Source organism: Ptychodera flava, chromosome 15 (genome assembly GCF_041260155.1).
Source record: "Ptychodera flava strain L36383 chromosome 15, AS_Pfla_20210202, whole genome shotgun sequence".
In the NCBI taxonomy this organism is placed as follows: domain Eukaryota; kingdom Metazoa; phylum Hemichordata; class Enteropneusta; family Ptychoderidae; genus Ptychodera; species Ptychodera flava.
In genome coordinates, this window is record NC_091942.1 from 900779 (window position 1) to 918687 (window position 17909).

A 17909-nucleotide genomic window follows, 5' to 3' on the forward strand; every position below is an offset into this window, starting at 1 on the left:
CACAGGGCAATATACTTTTGGGTCATTCTGTTGAGCTATCACGTGACAGTTTGCGACAACAACCTGGGAAAACCCCATGAAGTGTGCGTCATCGAAATGTATGCGAATCTTTCAGTTCAGGGTCATACACATGATCACGCCTCGATGGCACGTATCGAGGACAGGTAACATTCGCACTCTGGAAAACTGGAAAACTCATGCAAGGAACAGTCAACAAATATAGACAAAAATAGTTGAAAATAAAATATCAACGATGTCAAATTATGCAGCGGCAACGTATATAGTTATTTTCCATCAAGAACAACGACAAGAAAAGTTGACAACAAACAAAGAAACACCAACAAACAAGGCTGAACTTCACACCCTCGAGCGCGAAACCGGATTTGCACCCGGAAGGGAGCATACAAAGCACGTAGACGGAATGCAAATGAGGCCTCGGGCCGGGTTAGGCTACTCTCTGTCGTATCTATCATATACATATATCATTGGCTTGGCGGTCGGACGGACGTTCAGTAGTAAATCGAAGTTTACATCCATTCAGATATCGACAACTGCTCGTAGCTCGCAGTAACTGTGCGGCAACCGGGCCCAGCGAGGTGTACTTCAGAGATACCCTGAATGACGAATTCGGTCCCTTTCTTCACGACTGTAGTCGATGATCTTTTTTATTGAAGTGTGATCCAATAGGAGGAGCAAGTGAGCTTCAAACTCTGACACTGGAAAAGTTGCGTCCTTATCGCGACCCATGGTAAGTGTTTTCTTACACGTATGCCTGACGTCTTTTCTTCTGCACCGATTTTTTTTACAAGTAAATAGTATAGTCCACTGAGTCTAGGACCTCTTCTCGGTTACGATGTAGCCCTTCTCCCACTGTAGGCCTAACCGAGAAGAGGTAGCTTCGGAGGTAGCGTGGTAACGGAGGAGGAGAGGTCCCAGACTACCTTTTTAAACCTCTGTCGACATTTTTGAGACAGTAATAGCATGCGCGCAAACTTCCTCAGAGCTGTGGTCAGGGCATCACGAACCATTTGTTCGGTGTACCAATCTCGGCATGTAATTTGTAAATCCCATGGGGCAAAATACTTATCTTTGCACGATAAACTCGATAACGTCGCATTGGACCATTTGTTAGGTCATTTTTGTTGATGAATCTCAATCTGGGCCATTTACCATCTACCTTTAAAAGAATACACAGTAGACTACGGAGTACTTTGAACCCACGTCGACTCGACTAAACAATATACCGTACGCACTGGTATGCATGGTCACAGTCGGACTGTGGTATATTTGGTGCGAATGTCGGCTGTCACCATCAAAGATTTAGATATAACTTTCACCTTTACAGTGTAGTGGTAAAAGATGTTTACTTTAAAGCACTACTTCAAAGGCTGTCGCTAGCTGGCAATATTTCAAGCATATATCAGTATAAGAGAAAAGGATAGTCGTCAAAGTCGACAAATTTGAGTTCAAAGTTGCTGAAATATTTGCAGACCTGTCGCTCAAGGCTAATCCGAGACCAAATGAATAATTGTGAACATGTTTTTAGAAAATATAGTGTTGGTCGGCCACCATTTCATGGTGCACAGAGACAATAGGAAAAACAAAATTTGGCAATATCATGTGTTCACTGATATAAAAACAAAATGCGAAAAATGGTCGATGGGTTTGAAATAGGATAGGTTGGGTTCTCGGAAACTCATGTACCTGTATTTGCCAAAATAACTTGACATTTTCACCGATAAAACGTTAGGCAACTTTCGCGTGTATGCCACCACGTCACACAGAAAAAAGTTGCCTTGTTTGGCGTAGCTTTGTTACGCATATTGTCTCTTTTCGCGTCTTGGAGCGGCCGCATCATGCGCCAGGTCCTTCAAGGTTTAGCTGCGTACCTATAGCACTTACAATTACTTTGTACCTATTTTTTATTAGAAGACCTCGACCTAGCTTGAGCCAAAATCAAACAAACCCCGCAATTACCAATGCAACCACTTCCACATTTCTTCGACAGGGAAAGCAGTGTCGCAAAAGTTGTGTTTTTCTCTTCTAGAACTGTCCCGTGCTTACCTAGCACCTAACTCTACTTTAGGTAAGCAGTTAGATACGGCACAACTGATCGGTAAATTTTAGGTGTCCAATGGTACGGACAGGTTCTGGACATGCCGCGCACACGATAATAGTTGCGACATCGTAACGTTACAAGAGAATTTTATCACACGTCTACTTTGTCAGGTGGTGCCATGACGTTCGCACTACAACTTGCATTGACGCAGTTTAATACTAGAGTTAGATTCAATAGTCCCACACTGGTGAACCAGGAAGACCGAAAGTATGTCAGCGTCCTCTCTACAGCATCCTATCATTACTCATCGTTGTTGTTACTCTCGCAAAAGTAATGGAATTTTCCATTCGATTTTTTTTTCAATATCATTATATATTATTGCCTGAATACATGGGTTTATGTGCCGAGAGCAGGTGACAATTTGCCCGACGCCAGGAGGGCAAATTGTCACCTGCTGCGAGGGCACATAAACCCATGTATTCAGGCATAATATTTTTATTACATGCCTCTTCACATTTAATGCTAAATGACATTTAGTTACATGCAGGGCATTTTCAAACAATTTGAATCCTATAGCACTATCATGGCATTGTTGTGTGGCATTGAATTCTGAATGGTTGACTTGTTGACCTATTGTAGCCTGAGGACATTTTGGCTGGATTTGCTATTACTGGACACAGCTAGCTCTAGAACAAAAGTCAATATCTACTCTATAGCAGTCGTCATGACAATCTGCCATATTGAATTGCTCTTGTACAGGTAGAGATCAAAATCAAGAAAATGTTGATTGGTGACTTGGAATGTTCCAAGTGAATGCTGCTTGTAATCCCACAATCGCCAGTTGACTTGTCACTGAAACTCATGTGCATATACATATGTCTCTGAAGTTACTGGCCTCTTTCTATCGACATTGTTTGCACAAGCAAAAGGTTTCTTGCTAACACAGCATGTTTACTGAAATCACTTGCTTGGTCACCAGTTCAGGTCATTTACATATGAAAGCTACATGAAAAGAAAAAAGTACCTTGCTTAAAGCGCAGTGGTCGTTGCGCTGTGCGTGCGCGATTTTTTTGTTGATAAACATGAATTTTTGTAAACATAAGTCTTCTCAACTTCAATCTGAGTGAGATGGGAGCGGTCTCCCACTTTGTTAACGCCTTTGTAATACTCAACATCATGCATGAAATAGTAAAATATTATGATCGGAAACGAACTTCAGTGGTGTATTTCTATTTATAAACTCATGTAAGGCTACGAACATTGAGACACTACACTCTGCACATTATGTCGCTAAGTTTACTGCACGCAGTCACAAATGGGTTTGATCGCGCGGTCCACACTAGTACTGGTTGTACACAATGCTATGTACAGTACAGTAAAAATACATCACTAAAATGATCAACATTGTATGTATATGTAGACTAGCAACAAGCACAACGTCTAACACAAAAATTACACTCAAGAGCATGATTGGCAAGCCAGAGCAGGGCACGGGAGATGCTGTTGCTTCGATAAGGGAGACGGTCACCGCGTTGACGTACACGGATATAAGAGAATCCGGTCCTACAACTTACCGGCCGCCCCGCGACGGCTTGGCCCACGACCCACTGTTGATTACCATTTCTAACTTCTTCTAGTAATACGTGGCAAGAAACAGTCAAATGACATGAAACAATAGACGAAACGAGCGGGTTTTCGCGGCATTTGACAGGAAAATTGCACAGTATAGCTACACATAGGGACGTATCGAGAGATCCTGTGCACGGTCATGGCAGTGATCCAACGGCTAGCTAGTGTTGGCCTACCGGTGCTACGGAAACTTCGTTGTTGTACCTCCTGATTGCCGGGTAGGTCTGAATCCCCTTTCAAATGAGTTAACCCCCACATAGCAAGAAGACCTATGAAAGGTCCTTCGCTTGACTTGATACCTGTGCTCGGAATTCTTGTTTGCATCCTCCAACGGGGTAAACTTCGTAGTGGAGTCAGTGGAGTTGGATTCTCCACAGCCGAGTGTAGCGCACCATATACCCGGTTCTCTTGACACGGACGTTCATGCAGACCACAGAACATTAGCTCTGCATGGCAGGGCTGTGTGTTACCGGCGTTATACGGCCTCCCACCACACAGGTTATCGTAACGTTGCTTGGATAGTCGTTCCGAGGCAGGCGGCCGCAGGTCGCCGTTTACTTGGAAAAAAAGTAAACGGCGACCTGCGGCCGCCCGCCTCAGAACGACTATCCAAGCAACGTTACGATAACCTGTGTCCCACCACAGCGCGGTAACACACAGCCCTGCCATGCAGAGCTAACGGAACATATGCTTCTTGCTGCAGCGGGCATTGCTCTGACAGCTGTAGATTTCTGTAACAGTAGCCGAGCCCCATTCAACTGATTCAAGAAAATCATGATCAAATGCGATCTCAATCCAGCGTGTAATTACTAGATTCGGTAAGATGGTATGCTTGTGACAGATCACCCGCCATTTTAACAAACGGCAATATCGCAAACATTATAATCAACCCGTAACGTATACTGCGGCCTTCTTGGATATGTTGACAACAGGGGGGACCCCCTCAGGAGCATGCGCAGCGCGACGACCACTGCGCTTTAATTGTGTCAATAGAAAATCTCTACAATTAGATCTAAGAAGTTTTGAAAGTTAAAGTTGCAATGGCATGAATTGGTTCATTCGAGTGAGCAAAATTTTGATTGAATGAGCACTTCAGTACTGAATTCATGCAGTGTGTATAATTATAAATTCAAATATTCCCCCTTGTTAATGAATGTCGAGAGGGAAATGGGAAATTGTGTTTTGCATCATGATATATGAAGCTTAAACCACAGACTCTAAAAAAAGATATGCTTAAACTTGATCTGGGAACTTAATATTGTGAAAATTAATCTCGATTTTTGTCCAACTATCAGTAAGCATCGAAATCCTGCAGAAGGTAAAGTAATGATGAGAGCTGCCATAAGAATTTTGTATTTGCCAAAGTTAGGTCAAAGGTCACGGTAGATCAATACAACACCACCTTAGACATACATGAGTAATACTACGCACGATGGTTTGAAGTAAACACCTTGACTCAGTACTCTCCAATGTCCACACAAAGGCAGCAAAGAAGCAATATATATATTGACTGCAATCACACCAAATTTGATAAAGCTTGTTATGTTTATAGCAATATTCAGTTGACCTGATTGATATTTGTATGATATATATATATATATATATATATATATATATATATATATATATATATATATATATATATATATATATATATATATATATATATATATATATATATATATATTAAGTCAGCTAATTGCTAATTTGTATATTTTATATTTGATGATCATTGCTATCGTTGCTGTGGTGATGTTGCTCATGAAAAGAAATTTGCATATTTTCAGGGAAAATAAAAAGTGATTATGTACAGACAGCATTGGAGCATTTCAAAATTAATATCTGGTCTGTTTCCATAAGTATCAGTGTTGTAGCTATATTTGCATATTAATGATGGAACTCAAATATGATGTGATTAGAAAGCAGCTCCTCTGAAGTTACATCAGATCCAATTATCTACCGATGTTATTATTAGAATTTACAACTTGTAACAAATCATACAGCCACCCAAATGTTAGTTAATGTTACATTGTCTCAATATTAACATAAATAACTGTCACAATGAAAGGACATTCTAGTAATCCTGGCTTAATCACTTTGTTTAGGTTGTCAGGCAATTCTACATCCAAAGGTCAAAAGTTCACTGTAATGCAAAATATGTACTCTATACATTGTCATATTTTTGGTGTAACCCCTTTGTTTTATCTAGCAAAGCTGGATCACTCAATAAAAAACATGGTAAGAGTTTAGTTAGTTAATTCTCGTAGATGATGTTGGTAAAGCACTGATTGTAGGATGTGACACATCTTGCCTCAGGTCAACATTATTAAATCAATTAATGATGAAAGCAGTTCAGACAATCAAGTGGAATGGGATAATGGAAAAGATTAATTATAATTATCAAGTACAGATATTCGAGATATTCAATATTTGAATGTGAAAAATATTACTGAATACACTGTGATCTTCATGGTTTGAAAAAGGCGAATTAAGTTTTGTTAATGGATTATGAAAAATCTTACTTTAATCTATAGTTTTGTGCAACATGATGCAGAAATCTTCCATTGTCATTGACCTTTGACCCTACAATTGTACCTCTCAATTTGGACCATTTACTGGTACACTGTATGCTGCTTGCCTTTTTTGGACCCCCTAGGATAGTGTCAGTTGGCTTGATAGAAACCATCAGACTGTTATATAAAATCAGACAATGTTGTCCAGTAGATGCACTCAGAAAAATTGTTTTTTATTTTGCCATTTCTCTGTATATAATGGCAAGGTCAACTTAAATGTTGACCTTAACATTGACATCAAGATTTTGAAATGTATAAGAGAGGCACGTATCACTTTTAATTATTTTTTTAAATGTGTACGTACAAACTTAGTCTTGAGAACCATAAATCTGTCTGTCACTATTTTATCAGGGGATCTAACGCAATGGTGACACACATTTTGAATTGGAATGCCAGATAACAAATACATTAACTTCTCCATTAACCAGTCTTATGTTATTGGGTCAATGAGTACCAACCCTGGAAATGCAGGTTTCTATTTTTAAACTGATGGCATGACAACATTAAAGTTTAACTTTTCTCAGTCAGTCATAGCTTGATTCACAATCACACAGCAGTCATACCTTGAATCAATCACACAGCTTGTATTCTGATAGATTCTTGGGATCATTTAGTTTTCATTGAATCCTTTCATTAATAACATTAGTCTGTAAATGATAGATTGCATTGTGGGTGGATTTTTCCAGGAGAAAATGAGACATTGTGAGTGACCTTTGACCCATGACCACAACATTAATCAGACATTTTTATCGAATCGTCATGGTGACACCAAGTGGTACTTTGTAACAGATGTATTACTCACTTATGAATTATATAACCACTTAAAGGACAATGGGTTCTATCAAACTTGCAAAATGATTTAATAAATTTTTAAGATACTTTGAGTGTTTACATCCTGAAACCATTAAAACATATCTTTACTAATGAAGTCACATGATGTTAGTTAATTAAAAACCTGATTAGGAATGTCTTTAAACTTGCTAGGAACACTTTATTAGTTACAAACAAGAGATTATATCGACCACCAAAGTCGAATTACGTAATGTTTAGTGTATTGTGTAAGACCCCTTTTCCTGGAAACCACCTGTTTGATTGTCTGAACACACAACAATAACGGCCTGTCAGCCTCATGTTATCTGATACATGTTTTGCTGAAGGTGTTTTCTTTTCTGGCCATCCTCCTCTGGTGAGATTCTTACAAACTTGATCCTGACAGCACAGTGTAAATACAACTATGCAAGTGGACAAAAATAATCAGTTTTTCCTCTTGATTTTCTGTCAGAATCTAAAAAAATTTGATCAATGAATTTTAACATTTGTATGAGAAATGCATTCGTTGCACTTTGAATTAACAATTAGCTTCATTCAATATTTTGCAACATCTGCACTGCAATATGCACTTTAAGTTTTGGGTCAAACATAGTAACATGTGTTTATGTGGATAAAAGTCTTGTTGCAATCACACTGACCTAACACTGGCCAAAGATACTGGCCTTAGGATGACTGCGTCTAGATCTCTTTGACCTTTGTTTGAACTTTGGTCTCTTCTCTACTGGAGATGACTCTGATAAGATAACTATGAGTCACAAATAAACTAAATATTTGTCTCCGTGGTCAGTTTGGTTTTCCTAGTCTATCACATACCAACACACAACATGAAGAGGTTTGTCCTTTTCATAAAAGATCCAAAATCCTGAAAGAAGTTGGATGAATTTACTTCAATGCAGAAGGTATGTCCTTACTTGTGTATTTTTGTACAAATAGAATTATGAAGAAGTCCGGAAATGCTCTGAGTCTTCCATGGTTGACTTTATAACATCACCCAGTACCAACAAATCTCTAAAATGCAGAAACTGTCCACAGTCCCTCTATCACAATGGAGGGATGAAGGAACTGAGGACTGTTTAATATTCAATTGTGGAAGAAACTGATACAACCAGTATGGTTCAAAGTAAAACACACTTTACACCCACATCAACTCATTTACCATCCGGAATTGCATTGGCAGGTTATAACCCAAGCCTATTTGCTGCTGTTGGGTCAAAGATCATCTCACTTTGCATAGCAGCTGGTAGCATTGTTAACCTAGAACAGCCACTTCCTCATTCTATACTCATTCATCCTTGGCAATGTCAACTGACATCATGGACTGGACATCCTTGAGTAATTTGATGGAAATGTGATTCCAGTGTTTATTCAAGTTTACTGTTATCATTTTCCTTCCCGGAGAAAGAATGACATCAATGCCGGCATCAACACAATCTGTCACGGCACTGTCTGATGGAACAATTGATTTTGTTATTTTCACAGTAAGTCTTTCAGTGTGTCTTTTGTTAAAACATGATAGTTTGCTTCAATTTATGGGTATCTAATATTACCAGTCAATTTACAAGATGTCTGGTGCACTATCTTTAAAGTGGGTAAAATACTGATGTTACTGAAAGAAAACTAAAGATAATAGAAGTTTGAGAGAAAGCAGACAATACTGCTCTGTAATGTTAAATTTGCCATCAATGGTTGGCCATTATTGTACATATTTATTCATAACATTACAATGATACATATTTCTGGAATGATGGTAAACTGGGAAATCTCTTACAAAAAGTGACATTCTGATCATTTTTATGTACCATCTACAACATTACCAAATGTGGAAGCTGGAACATTTGGACACTCCTCAGAAAGAAATGTGTGAGCTTTTTTAAACAAGTAGTTTGGTTTTCAGCTATTTAGTAAAATCATGTCCACCCACGCTTGCCGAATTCAATAATCCAGCATTGGTTTGTATGTATGAATGTCATAGATCTACGTGTCTGTCGTGATGTTATGTGGTCCAAAGTCCAAGAAATACTGATGTAGGTCATTTCATCTGACAGTGATCTTTAATAGTTTTTGACAAACAATTTGTGAGTTCTGAACCGCTGGTTTTGTGCAAAAAGGATCATTAGCTGTAAGTTGCCAGTGAGCTTTTGCATGTCAATCAACTAAAAATTTTGTTAATTTAAGCTAGACTAAATTAGGCAAGTGAATTCTTTGCTTTATGTCACCTTAAGATTCCAGGAAGATGGGTAAGCAGTTAAAAACATAAACTGTACACAAAAATTTAACACCAAGTACATGTAGATTTATCTTTCATTGACAGTTTTATTGCACAGCCTGCTCAAACCTGTCATTATTAGTTCTAGAAATTACCTTATTACCAAATTGTTTAATGGTTGTAAAATGATTGATGTAAGGATCAAACAATTTTGTCATGATGTGAAAGTCATGGCTGAATAGTTTTGCAACTGAATACATGTATCACCGACAATGGAAAACCATGTAAGAAAAGTGTGGTCATCGTTTCCTTAAACTCTGAAAACTAATATGCCAGGAACTACAGAAAAAAAGAACTCATTTTCACTGTTTTTGAAATGTCAGTGTCCAGTTATGAACAATGAGAAATGACCAAAAAAGTTGTTGTCTAACAATGGACAGACTGTCATCACATAGGCTGAAAAAACTTTTCTTGTGATTTTTGAAACACTGCTTAGACATTGCTGTACCAAAATAATCTTGTCTTTTTGTCTCACATTCCAGGGTTATTGTGTTAATCAGTGACGTCTGTGTCCTTTATTTTTACTGAATTTCCAATGGTGATATCATAAAAGAAAATTTTCTTTGATATTTTTTTGTAAATTTGACATTCAGGGCAACGTTAAATTAGCAAACAACCCAGTATGTATGAGATAAAGAAAGTACACGCTTTGTTCAGGTGGCCAAGGCATGCTGAGAGCCATCTCATTAATCAGCTTGACTTGAATATTCAAAACCTGTATCTCATTGTTAGATAAGCTTGTCAGTCACATTGACGGCATCCTTGAATACTTTGTGTACAGCCAAAGTACTAGATTCCACTATAAGTCTGAGAGAAAATCTTGCTGTTATAAATATTATCAGCAGTATCCAAGTATGAGGAAGGTGATATCATCTTTGATTCTACTTCTCAGATCTATGGAAGGGTTGAATATTTGGACATACTTTCAAATTAATGTTGTCACTCTCTCAAATTTGCAACATATTTTTACAAGTGTAAACCAGAGATAATAATGTTCTTTCTCAAAAATTCACTACTTCTTTCATAGCAAGTCTTTTGAATTTATCTTTTGCAAAGGCAAAAATGTTATTATAAAATATTTCATCGATTTTCACCTCCATTGCTTTCCCTGTATTTTTCAAACATAAAAATCTAGTGGTCCATCTCCTTTTGGCAAACTTTTTTGTTATTAAGGAGATGCTGCACTGAACACAGTGTATTTTGCACAAAAATCAGTTTTTTGCAAATATTCATTCAATTTTAAGATAAAAATAATTTGGTTAGGTTGGGTTCACCTTTTAGCTTGTCAAGCAGTCATAAGCTGCTTGATACAGAAGTGTTAATTTATGCAAATGTATGCAAATCACCCAATTTTCTGGCTTCTTTTTCCTCCAAATTTCAAAATTTCCGAAGAATTTAACTCCACTCTTGGTGGGTCAAATTTTCTGAAATTTTCACATTATTTTTTTAAATGCTATAACAAAATAACTATTTTGTTTGGCAATAAACTTCTTACATTTTAAATGAAAGGCACTTTAATTTTGCCAATCATGATTTTAATCACTTTTTCTGAGTGTCAGTCTTTCAACCCTTGCCATTTTAGAATGAGGATAGATAATGCATAATAAAATAATCTTTTTTTTCTACGTATACTCTTCTTTCAAGTGAAATATTACATTTCAGAAAAGAGCGTCTCAAGTTTTTGACTTAAATTAATTTTTATCATTAATACCAAAATTTAGGGTTTTTACCCCAAATATACACCAACTTCATCCTTTGAGTAAACTACTGCTACCATACTAAACTTTAGAGTCTCTGCTTTTAGGAGTATATAGTATGAGGGAGTTTCCTTGTCATCTTTAATGAGAAATATTGCTTTGAAAAAAAAATTGTGTTGGCAACGTGCAGCTCCACCAAGTTGCTTTTGTGTAATTTCCCCAATTTTTCAGTCAAATTATCAGTCATGAGTGGGTGGGGTTTATCATCTGGGTCAAGTCAAATCATTGCATGCTAGTTTGAAACTATTAATTAAACCAAGCAAAGTCAAACGGCTGCAGTGTGGTGATTCTTGAATTTCTGTTACTATGATAATATAGATTCTTGATGGAGCAAATTATTATCAAACTGTACTAGCTACTATTGCATCATAAATTGTAAGATAGGTGTGAAAAATAAGGTTTTGTAAACCCAACATGAGGCAATAAGAGGAATCAAATCAGTTTTCAGATTGGTGATCACCACGGTAACTGAATATTAATCAGCTACTAATGACATCAGTCAGATATTCTGTGTAAAGTTTATTCTGAGAAGTACCGGTAGAATAATTCTATTTTCCTGTGACTGTGAAAGAGGAAGAACCCAAAAAACTAATCTGTCATGATTCCAAGGATTTTTAGGGGTTGCACAGTATCATGTCACCTTGCAGGGTGTGTACTGTTTTATGAAGATTGCACCGGTTCATGTGTTGTATTTTCTGCAACATTGTTTTTTATTTTTAAGTGTTTGTGTCGGTAAATCACATCACTGAAACAAAAAATACTGGTGGGAGTGCTGGACGTGTACGTGTCAGATATATATCTATTCTTCATACTGACCCATCAGTGTGGTAAATATCGATCAAAGCTATTATATTCTGATGTGTGTGTTGCATGACTTTATTATCTCATTCACCATCTGCTTGTGTTCGCTGTGGAGTTTTTCAGTGAAAAACACAAGTCAGTTTATCATATTCATTTTGTTATATTTTTACTGAACTCGCAAAGACGTCCAATGCCTAGTAGTTTCAACTCTCAGGGTGCACATTGGTGCACTGAGCTGTCTTGGGGTTGCACCCAAGTAATTTCTTGTGCAAATTTAAAAGCAAGCAAGTATACATCCACACATCTGCTGGTTTCTGTAAATCACGGCTACTTTTCACCGTGTGTAAACTGAAAAAACGTGCAAGGTACAGGTGAAACTTAAATATTGAAAATAGTGTGGAAAGATATGCTGTTAAAACAAGTTTCAGCGTCAGGCTGTGGTTTTGCTACATACTGCATTATTTGTTCATCACTGAACACAATTGAGATTCTTTGAATTCTGCAGTTCCTTTTTGAATTCCATGTAGCGGCAAATGATGTACATAAAATTGAGACACATGTGATCCAAGACAAACAATTAATGTTCAGGAATCATTGTGTAATTCATCATGGTGGATAACATGTCTTGTCTGTACATGACTCCAGCTTGCAGAGTTGCGTGTCTGTACTCTGACCACAGTGGATTTCAATCAGCATACTACCTGTCTGCGCTGTAAATCAGTCAAAAGCTTCCGGCAATTAACAATATATATATCAACACTTAATATAATTCTAGGAATGCTATTTTGTTGTTTGTTGGTGTAATGTTTAAGTGATCATTAGTCTGCTCCTATCAAATCAAAACTGTTTATAGAAAATAATTGTTAAATGCTTGAAGTGCAATATTGTATGTATGTATGCTAAATCTATTAATGATGTCAGTCAAACTACGCTATAAATCTGATCATTCTGACGGAATAATGTTTGGCAAATATTCACATTGGTATATCCATGCATTAATTATATCCATGATGGTACATATCCATGATGGTATACCTATGTTTGGTAATGTCCATGATGCTATCAATGATGGTATATCCCTGATGGTATATCCAAGTTTGGTAAATATTCAAAAGTCATTGATCTTGTACTCTACAGAGGAAGTCATGTGTATATCAGAGCTAATGCTTTTCCCACTTATTCATATAGTCAGAGTAGAGTGGATGGGGGGATTGGGGAGGGGGGTGTTGTGAATACAGGTGGGGCAATTCTCAATTGTGTACATTGACGTCTGTTGACAGTCACTTTCATGCTGTTGTCGCATTTGCTGGTAAGCTTATAAGCTAGCCAGCTCTTCAGCTAGCTCAACTATTCGCTGGGCAAAAGCTACTATTATGCAAAAGGTTATAATAGTTGCTCCAGTTCATTATACTCTCGATTGTTGTTTTCACATTATGGTGTTATTTTAGACAAAGAAGGCATGAGAGACTGTCAAAAGTGAAATGGAATGAACAAGTACAAAAGGAATCTTATTCTAAGTCTTGAGTATGGTCAGTTGAATGACAACAGGGGTTACAGGGTACTGGCCGTTCAAATTCTTCAAACCTGTTTTATTTTCTACTTTTTCAGTGATGTGACTAAACCAATTACATTATGAAGATACTACAGAAAGCAGAAAATGCATTCAAAATATTAATTGTAGACTTTTATTTTTCTTTTCATCCTCCAGGTTATGGATGTATGTATGGTGTGGTATACCGGTACCGTCATCTGTATAGGTCTTCATACTTGTATCTGATTGGCTGAATGATAAATTACCATGGCGATTGTAAAGATGTTATCAATAATGAATGCTACTGGAGGCCCCATTGTCCTTGGACATATTAAAAACTATCAAGGTCTGGAAAATGATGAAAGTGAAGCATTTATATTGATTGTTGTTGTTGCTTTGGTGATTATAATCCTTGGTGCCTTCCTGGTGTTGTGTTGCTGCTGCTACAGAAAGAGGAATTTCAGAAGTCCGAGTACAGCAAGTCTTCCAGATTCAACCAGGGACACTTTAGATTTGCACGGCTTTCCAAGCTCACTAGTGACAGAAATTGCACCGGAGCATCATGGTTTGTACGCGCGGGATGCTGTCCAGACTTTACCGAAATCGGTGTTTGTGAATTTCAGTGTTGATGATGCTGATGATCCGGGAATGCATTTTCCTGAAAGCTATGTGTATAACTACCAGGGTACAATAGCGCCACATCCGGATGAGTTTACTCAGACAGAACTTGTTGTGGATGGTCAAGACAGCGAGTCGTCATCATCACTGTCGCATTCAACAGAACACACCCACGATTCTGACATACAAATAAACGTCAACCAACCAAATGATACTGAGGACAATAATACACCAGTATCACGGCCAGTTGAGGAGATCTCTCATGAATTACTGCCAGATAACAAAGTTAAAGAGTTCTTTACCCATATGGAACACAGTGAGACTAGAACTGTCAACGGGAAACTAATGGTCTTCATATCGCGCATTGTGGACCATGAAGGGGACTGTTTGGTGTTGGATGACATGGGTATATCCCTCCTAGTACCACCTGGTGCCATCAAGGAAGGCCATAAGGAGACCATCTTCTTGATTCTAGATTGGGACTTGGGTGATTTTCCTCAATTGAAACCACATGAGGCCATTGTCAGTCCTGTTGTACACTGTGGACCTCATGGTTTAAAGTTTGACAAGCCATGCATGCTGAGTTATAAGCACTGTGCAGACGAGGCCCAAGATGTATCAATTTGGGCCAGTCAGACGGACATCATGCCTGCAAAGTGTTGGAATGAACACAGAGAAGCAAAGAAAGTGCATAACGATGTTGTGATTCTTGAAGATGAATGTCAGATTCAGACTTCGCATTTCACTCTCTTTACCAGCCTCCTCACAACGATCCAACAAACCAAGAAATGGCTACAACTAGCAGCATTTGCCCGTCCTCTACGAAGGGGAAAGTTCTACGAAATCCGTGTCTACTTTTTACACAAGACCCCCTGTGCCCTGCAGTTTGCCATACAGACTGAAGCTGCTAAGTTCAAAACACGTCTTCTCACACCGCCACAAACTTTCCTGTTCATTGGTGATGAAAAGGACATGTGTCTGGAACTGGACAGAGTCAGCGATGGTTGGAAGAACAAAGATGATGAGAAGACTGAAGTTATTCCATTTTTGTCAATCTGGCACGGTGTGTGCCCACACGTCCAGTTTATCTTTGAACCAAGTGGAAATTCCGCATCACAAATCAATGCGACCTTCAAGGCATACCAGAAGAGCAGGAGGGATAAATGTATAAAAATTAAGATTATTGATGAGTTTTGTCCCCATGACGATATTGTACACACCAGTGACATTGAGAGACCTCAGCCAACTCAAAATGAAACAGCTAGGGAAGCACCAATACTTCCAAGAAACCCAGGAATAATTAATCCACATCACATTCCCCATGAACTGAAAATCAAGTTGCAGACGATGTTAGATGGCACTTGTGCCTTTGGACAGGATTGGCGAGGACTAGCTGACCAGATTGGCCTCGGAGAATTCATTGAATGTCTGAATAGGAAGGACAGCCCCACTTACTGTTTGCTTGATGCATTTCAAAAGACAGGGAAAGATCTTAATGATCTAGCACTGACCATGGGTAAAATTGGACGGGAAGATGTCAAAAGAGTTGTACTAGAGTATATTCGCGTGCAATCGGAATCACAAAATAATGCTAGACAACAACCAGAGAACCAGACAATTAGACAACCAGACAACCGGACAACTAGACAACCAGACAACCAGACAACTAGACAACCAGATAACAAGACAACTAGACAACCAGAGTTTACAACACTGCCTCCTGTCATGCCAACGACAAAGCTATGACTTTTTGTTGATGGACAGTGTAACAGTTTGAAAAAATATCAATTTTGTGAATATGATTGGACATATTGAGAACCTGGAAGTCCATGACTATGAATGATGTCAACTTGCACTCAGTCTACATTTGGTGACCATTTGTGTACTTCTAAGTCATGTTAACTTCTAAGGACCCTGACAGCTACAACTAATGAGAGAAGACATTTTTACTGTTGTTCTTATGAGGCCAAAGAGAAAAAAAACTGTGCTGTTCTGATTACCCGACCTACCCTATTTTTTGCCTGCCAACCGTAAACTTTTTAGAGCTACGTAAACACGAAAGTAAAAAAAAAGAAAGAAAAAACAGTAAAATCACATGTTTGTTACCTGGCATTTGGTTTTTGCTTGAAAGAGGATGTTTTTTATGTATTTATTCCTTTTATATGTATGATACATTTTTCTGGAAATGTGGCCAGTGTTTGATCACACTGAACACATGAAAAGTGAATATTTAAAAACAAAAATATTTTGGAATAAAATCCCTGCCAACCGACCTACCCTATTTTTGAAAACCATGTTATCAGAACAGCACAATTTATTTTTTTTGGCCTTAGTATAGGATGACATTTCAATTATGTGAAGCATTGTAGCTAAGGTCATCAATTATGTGAAGCATTGTAGATAAGGTCACCACTATACCACAGTGCAGTACTTGTTTTCTACGTACAGTGGTTTAACTCATTTCAAACCTTCATCTTCTGGTTTTTTGAATACACTCCTACTGTATTTCAACAATTTGCTCAAACCATGGATGTGACAGCCTAATACCCGATCTCATACAAAACACAACAGCAGTTGTTGAAAAGTGATTGATTTGTGAACACCATACTGCTAAAGCTGTGTCTATACACGCACAATTTCTTTTACCACATGTAAACTTACAGGTTGTGATGATGGACTTTTCAACCTTGAGTACAAGTACAGGAATATGGACCAAAAATTGCTCCCAAATGCCAATTTCAAATGAATATTCATACGCCATGGAATACTATAATTATAAATGTCTGAATGAAAAATACAATGCATTGTAAAAATAACTATGGGAGCTGCTGTACTTAGATACAGATTACATGATTTTCAGTGACAGAAGTTCAAAAATCACCCCAGCTTAACAATAACTGTGTTATCAATTTATAGTTGATTAGAATCATTTGTACAGGAACTGACTCAAAAGTACAAGGATTACAGTGAAGTGTACAGAAAAGTTTCCAGAATTCTGCTTGCACCCTTTTAGATAAGTATTGAATTTTGTTGCTATAGTTCTATATTGTATAGTTTTATTTTTGACAGCATTTAACTGTCACAACATTGCTGGTCAATGTTGAACTTCACAGTTTTCATTCATGATTTCTGTTTCCAAATATAGTCTTAATTTACAGAAATGTGCATTAGCACAATTTGTACATCTCTATCAAAGTACTGAAAAAGGCATTGTGTCTGATAAATGTATCTTGGAGATGCATTTATCAGACACAATTCAGCCGTAAATTCTCACAGATTTTTTTTCATGTTCAATAGAATAAATTATAAATATTACTTTAAAAAAGACAAAATAAGAGTGCAACCATGGTAAAGGTAGCTTAATCATTTGTCTACATGTTAATTTATGATTTGGATGACAAACATAAAAATCTAAACATGGTGGCTGGCCATGTTGGAGCATAAAATGATGATTTTAAACAGCATTTTTTTGTTTGTTTGTGTCTGTCTGTCTTTTCAATTTTTATTACTGTATTTTAAATGCTAAATAGAATTTCTTATTTTTGAACAATACAAATGTATTACAAAATTTTAAGATGACCAAGATTGTATAAAATTTCTGAATTAATAAGTAAAATCTACAATCCACTAAAGTGTATACAGTATACATGTACATTGTTTGAATGTATGTTTGACATAACATCAACAAGAACATATTTCATTATTGGCTGAGCTAATCCAGTGATGCAAAGTTCACAACTACAAATTTTCTTCCGCTAGTAAATTCGCCATTCTGTTTGCCTAACAGACTGATCTGTATTCAAGGCCACCTAACACAGGACCTATGTTCAACTTCAAGGCCACA

General features: G+C 37.5%; 1 protein-coding gene across 3 annotated transcripts; it reads left to right on the forward strand.

The window, feature by feature from the left end:
• The first annotated feature begins 364 nt into the window (after window positions 1-364).
• On the forward strand, window positions 365-17702 carry LOC139150813 (UNC5C-like protein). Of its 3 annotated transcripts, XM_070723212.1 has the most exons (3): window positions 486-748; window positions 8270-8570; window positions 13625-17702. In XM_070723212.1, exon 3 carries the CDS (start codon window positions 13715-13717, stop codon window positions 15809-15811), a length of 2097 nt encoding a protein of 698 aa, XP_070579313.1. In that variant the 5' UTR covers window positions 486-748; window positions 8270-8570; window positions 13625-13714; the 3' UTR covers window positions 15812-17702. The 3 variants fall into 3 exon arrangements, with proteins under 3 accessions (XP_070579312.1, XP_070579313.1, XP_070579314.1); XM_070723211.1 differs by lacking the exon at window positions 8270-8570 and having other exon boundaries at window positions 365-748; XM_070723213.1 differs by lacking the exons at window positions 486-748; window positions 8270-8570 and adding an exon at window positions 6977-7991.
• The last annotated feature ends 207 nt before the right edge of the window (window positions 17703-17909 follow it).